Raw genomic sequence first — 5440 nt, 5'->3', positions numbered from 1 at the left:
ACTAAAGACAGTAAAATAAAATAAACAAAAGCTTCTGCTGTATTTTCTGAAAAACAAAGTGCTATTTCCAGGAGGATTATCCTAAGAATAACAAATATAATTAAAGATGTAATGTATATATGTAATTATGCTCCTTCCTTTTAAACTGGCCTGGCATGGCCAGGTGGTTAGGACGCTCGACTCGCAATCTGCAATCCCCGTCACACCAAATATGCTTGCCTTTTCAGCCGTGGGGGCGTTATAATGTGACGGTTAATTCCACTATTCGTTGGTAAAAGAGTAGCCCAAGAGTTAGCGGTGGGTGGTGATGACTGGCTGCCTTCCCTCTAGTCTTACACTGCTAAATTAGGGACGGCTAGTGCAGATAGCCCTAGTGTAGCTTTGCGCGAAATTCAAAATAAACAAGCAAACAGACAAACAATCTACAAATATACCTATGATAGTTCCATTACAAATGAAATAACTTTCATAGTAAACACAATTAAAGTTCTCATCTTATAGACTGTTGTCGTTTTAAAGCACGTATTGTATCAACTAATCATACTTATCATTTTAAGACTGTCCAGTTGGTGACGCTGACAGTAGTTAAGTTTGTTTGTTTGTAGTTAAGTACAAAGCTACACAGTGGGCTATCTGTGCTCTGCCCACCACAGGTATCGAAACCCTGTTTCTAGCGTTGTAAGTCCGCAGATATACAGCTGTGCTACTGGGGGGTCAGTAGTTAAGTGAAAATTATTTTACGATAATTTATTAGTTTTGTTCCACTGTTATGCATGTAATTACATAAAAAAGTTGAGATTACTTTCTTTAGCTGCCTTTGTTTTAAATTTTTAGAACTTTGTGTAAACGTGTTTTGAAAACCTTGTATTATCATAATATATGTAAATTTTATTTAGTTAGATCAACCTACTAGTCACTAAATATGTAAAATCAATGCTAATTCGTTCATTCTACGCAGCTAATCAAGTTAAAAAATAATTGAAATCTATATTCCAATTTAGTAATTGTATAATACACCAAAATTTATAAAAAAAAAGTCATCAAGGTAGATAGCTTTTACTTGTTGCTAAGCGCAATGCTACAGAGTACGCTATCTGTGTTGTTCTTGCTGCTTGTATCGAAATCCGATTTTTAACATTATAAGCCTTCAGACTTACCGTTGAGCCACTGTATTTCTCACCTACCCTGGTGACACTAATACAGGGGGTTGAGTATATTATATTAAAACGATTTTGAATATGCAAAAGATCAAGTCACGTGACAGCCACAGTTCGTAATGTCACGGTGGAACGGCATACGAGAACTAAATTAGTTTTGACATTGTTTGGCGTTCGTAAGTAGTGTGAAACCATCAAAATTTGATCGCATTTGGGAAGTGTATATATAACAGCCCTTTCCGACACAAAATATTCATACATTCATATCATAAAGATGTGTTCAGATTGGGATTTAGAATTTACAATTGAATTTAAACACATACATTTCTCATTTTACATTCAAAGTTTTAATTTTTGACTTTAATATAATTCAAAATATTGTATAGCTATATTAGCTTTTATAAGTTTTATCATCATAAGTTGAACATCATTCTCTATTTAAAATTAGACAGTTAAACCACTATTTATGTGTTTGAAAATATATATTTTGCATCTTGGTTGAAAATGTAATGACTGACTGAAATAAGCATGAATATCACCCTTCCGTTACTTAAGTAATTTTTAAGTTTCTGTGCAGAAATTTTGCATGTAGCTATGACATTCTAGTTAAATCAAACGTTGAATGGTCATATAAACATGTATTAATCCTTTTACTCAGGTGAAGGTTGCATATGTCATTGGCTATAAACTCATATCACTTTGGCCCTGTTTATATTCTCTATGGGTGAGCTCATCTCAAGGGGTGATACAGAAAATTGTATAAATTGGTATGAGTGTTTTTTTCCTCCAATGTGATTGTTATATGGAACAGTTGGTGATATATTCAACATAGAATTCTGTTAAAGTGCAATATATTAGTATCTGAATTATGGCAATAAATTATAATTCCCTTTGACTCTGTTCTTTATGGACATTTGTAAGAAAAACTCTCTCTCCACCCCAGCAGCCAGAATAATCAATCTGTCAATCAGAAGCTAGTTGATAGTTTGATAAATTCACAGATCTCTGTCAGTGTGCCAGTAAAGATTCTTTTATTTGTTCATTTATGTTTCGTTGTCTTTTCCCTGCTGCCTATGTTCAATTTATTCTCTGCTTAACATTTCTAGAATCTCATTTTGCAAACACTTTTAAATTTACCTATTAAATTTCAGTGGATTTGAATACTACACATGTGATATATCAAATCAACAAGTTAAAACAAAATGAGCTAGTTACTGAAAGAAAAGAAAAATAATAATACTATAAATGTTAATAATAGATGGAAGAATTTCACCAGATGAATTTTTTCAGCCTGAACGAAAATTCAGACCAGTAAGGTGATGGTTGGATCAGATTATTAACTTTAATTTACAGACAGAAGATGTTAAAAACTAAACAACTATTAACATTTTATAAAATTGTCATACTATGAGCTTTATTCTTTAATTGAAGTTAATTATTTTTTTTTATTTCAGGGAGACTCCCATCTATCATTCTGTGATTTTGTGATAATCTTGTATTTCGCATTTCTTTCGCACTGGAGCAAACCCAGAGCCTTTATTACCCTCAACATGGGCTCTCTCATTTGAGTTAATGATTAATTTCAGAACAATGGCTATCAAGGTACATTTGTTAACAACACAAGCAAGCTATCTGGCTACCACATTCTTTTCTTCGTCTTGGGTATAATCTTGAGACTGTCTAACAACTAGATAGATGATATTATTCCTGACATAATCCTTTTTTTTTCATCGCTGGGGATCATAATCCCATACCTTTCGCATGCAATGCTAGCTTTCTACCAAACGAACTCAACAGTTAACTTTCAGATGCTCCTAGTAAGGCACTTTTGAACAACTCAGACTAACTGGTAGTCATATTTTAATGATTATGTTTTAAAAATCGCTTCAAAAACATATTTGAATACATTCATATAGATATTGATGTATAACAATAACATAAAAACTCTTCATGTAAATAATTGTATTTTATTTTATATATATTCTAGAACTGGAAATTTCTCACTCGATTTTGCTTCCTGTCAAAACATGGAAGGTTTTCTTATAACTTGGAATATCCAGTGGTAAGTATTGTAATGAATGGCAAAATCTGAGAATAGTTTTGTTTGACACACTCATATTAAATTCTATATTGTAGAGGAAGACTGATAATAGTATGTTTTCGGTTATTTTAAAATCATCACTAATAAAACATTTGATCTGGGTTTTATTTGGGAACTCGGGACTGGAATGTACTTTTAAAGAAGCTAGTAATGAAGATGTACAATTTTTATGTAGAGTTTGTAGGTTGGAGGAAAAGTTAGAGGCAATCATGATTATAATAGATGCAATAGATAAAGTGAAGTGTAGATTGTGGGAAATAGCAGCAGTATTTCAGGAGGAGCTTAAGCTTTTACATGCAAAAGATACATCAGCTAACAATTACTTTAAGGAAGTTAGAAAGAGTACTGTTAAGGCTAAAAGTGCTGAATTTAGGTATAATGAGCCTATTTTGTTGAGCAAAAACTTTCAGCCCTTGGCTTCTGCAGATGGAGAGCTATTGGAGGAAAGGAAAACAAAAGGGTCAGAGAAGGATGCCGATGATAAGGAGGTTATCGTTATAGGTGATTCCTTGATAAGGCATGTGGATAGAATAGTCTGTGGGGTAAATAGGGAGAAAATATGCTACCCAGGGATATAACTGATACAGCAAGAGATATAACAAAGATGCAGTTTTTGTAGTGCGTGTAGGGGCTAATGATGTAGGGAAAGGTAGGTCAGAGGAGCTAATTAATAAGTATGAGGGATTGATAAAGGTACTTAAAGAAAACGGCCATAGCTTAATTGTGTCAGGGATACTGCCAAGAATTAACTGTGGGGATGAAGTTATAAGTAGGTCATTAGGGCTAAATGATAGGCTTAGGTTAGTATGCAAGGATGAGCAAATTACCTGGTTGGACTTGTGGGATCAGTTCAGTAGCAGAAGGGAGCTTTTTGCAATGGATGGTTTACATTTAAATACAGTAGGGGCTAGCTTGTTTGCTAAGGCTATTAACTCAGATGTAAGGGAAGTTTTAAACTATGACTCGACAGTGCTGAGGACCAGGAAAAACTAAATGCAAAAAGATTAAGAGGCAGAGAAACATTTAGCATAGGAAATTAGTATAGAAGTACTTATAAGGATAGGCTTAATTATTACTATTATAATGCTAGAAGTATAAGAAATAAAATAGATGACCTTAGAGCACTGGTAGGAATGGATGATTTTGATATAATGGGAATAACTGAAGCATGGTTAAACATAGATGATTTTGATGACAGAAATTTTTTTGAAATACATGGTTATAGGTTGTTTAATAAGGATAGAATATTAAAGAGGGGGAGGAGTGGCTTTATATGTAAAATGTGAGTTACATAGTGTTGAAGTTGAGGATATCAAAGATAATAAAAAAGAGACTGAATCCATTTGGGTTTCTATTATTGGATGTAAAGGGAAAAGGCTTTTAGTTGAAATTTGTTACAGACCACCAAATGATATTAATGAAATTAGTGAGAAACTTTACAATGAGATTAAAATTTCAGCTGTTAATGAAGTCATAATTATGGGTGATTTTAATTTCAGGCATAGAGATTGGGAAATTCTAGAATCAAACCATGAGGGAGAAAGTTTTTTGAAACGGTTCAGGATAGCTTTCTTCACTAGTTAGTCAAGGAACTAATTAGAAACATTGCTATTTTAGACATATTGTTAACTTCAAATACAGAAATGATTGAGAGGGTGTAAACTGGGAAACATCTGGGTGCAAGTGATCATTGCTCTATTAGGTTCAATGTTTTGCTGCATATGGAGATAAGGAATAATGATATATAGGTTACAAATTTCAAAAAAGCTAATTTTGAAGGGCTAAGACAAGAGTTATCTATTGTGAATTGGGCAGCTGAGTTATTTGGAGACACTGATCAGATGTGGAAAATTTTTAAAGATATATTTTTAAATATTCAATGTAAATATATTCCTAATAGAAAGAAAAGGGTAGCTACAAGTGAAAAACCAGATTGGCTCACAAAGAGTTTAAGAAATAAAATTAAAGAAAAGCATAATAAATTTAAGAAATTTAAATTGACTGGTATGACAGGAGACTTAGAAGATTATAGAAGATCAAGAAAGTTGGTGAAACAGAAAATTAGAACATTAAAAAGGATGCATGAGAAAAAATTGTCTGAAAATCTAAAAATTAACAGTAAGGATTTCTTTAAATACATTAATGGGAAACAAAATGTTAGGATAGGGATATGACCCTTGAG

At 32.8% G+C, this 5440-nt stretch overlaps 1 protein-coding gene across 1 annotated transcript in view; it reads left to right on the top strand.

Annotated features, from left to right (window-relative positions):
- Window positions 1-5440, top strand: part of LOC106467251 (transmembrane protein 145-like) — a 61987-nt gene that overhangs the window by 5469 nt on the left and 51078 nt on the right. The window contains exon 2 of the mRNA XM_022396114.1: window positions 3145-3219. Within this exon, the coding sequence (XP_022251822.1) occupies window positions 3145-3219 (75 nt within the window). The remainder of the gene's footprint in view (window positions 1-3144; window positions 3220-5440) is intronic.

The sequence above is a fragment of the Limulus polyphemus genome, unplaced genomic scaffold (genome assembly GCF_000517525.1).
Source record: "Limulus polyphemus unplaced genomic scaffold, Limulus_polyphemus-2.1.2 Scaffold78, whole genome shotgun sequence".
In the NCBI taxonomy this organism is placed as follows: Eukaryota; Metazoa; Arthropoda; class Merostomata; order Xiphosura; family Limulidae; genus Limulus; species Limulus polyphemus.
The sequence above is the reverse complement of the archived record's forward strand: the minus strand, read 5'-3'. Positions and strand labels throughout refer to the sequence as shown.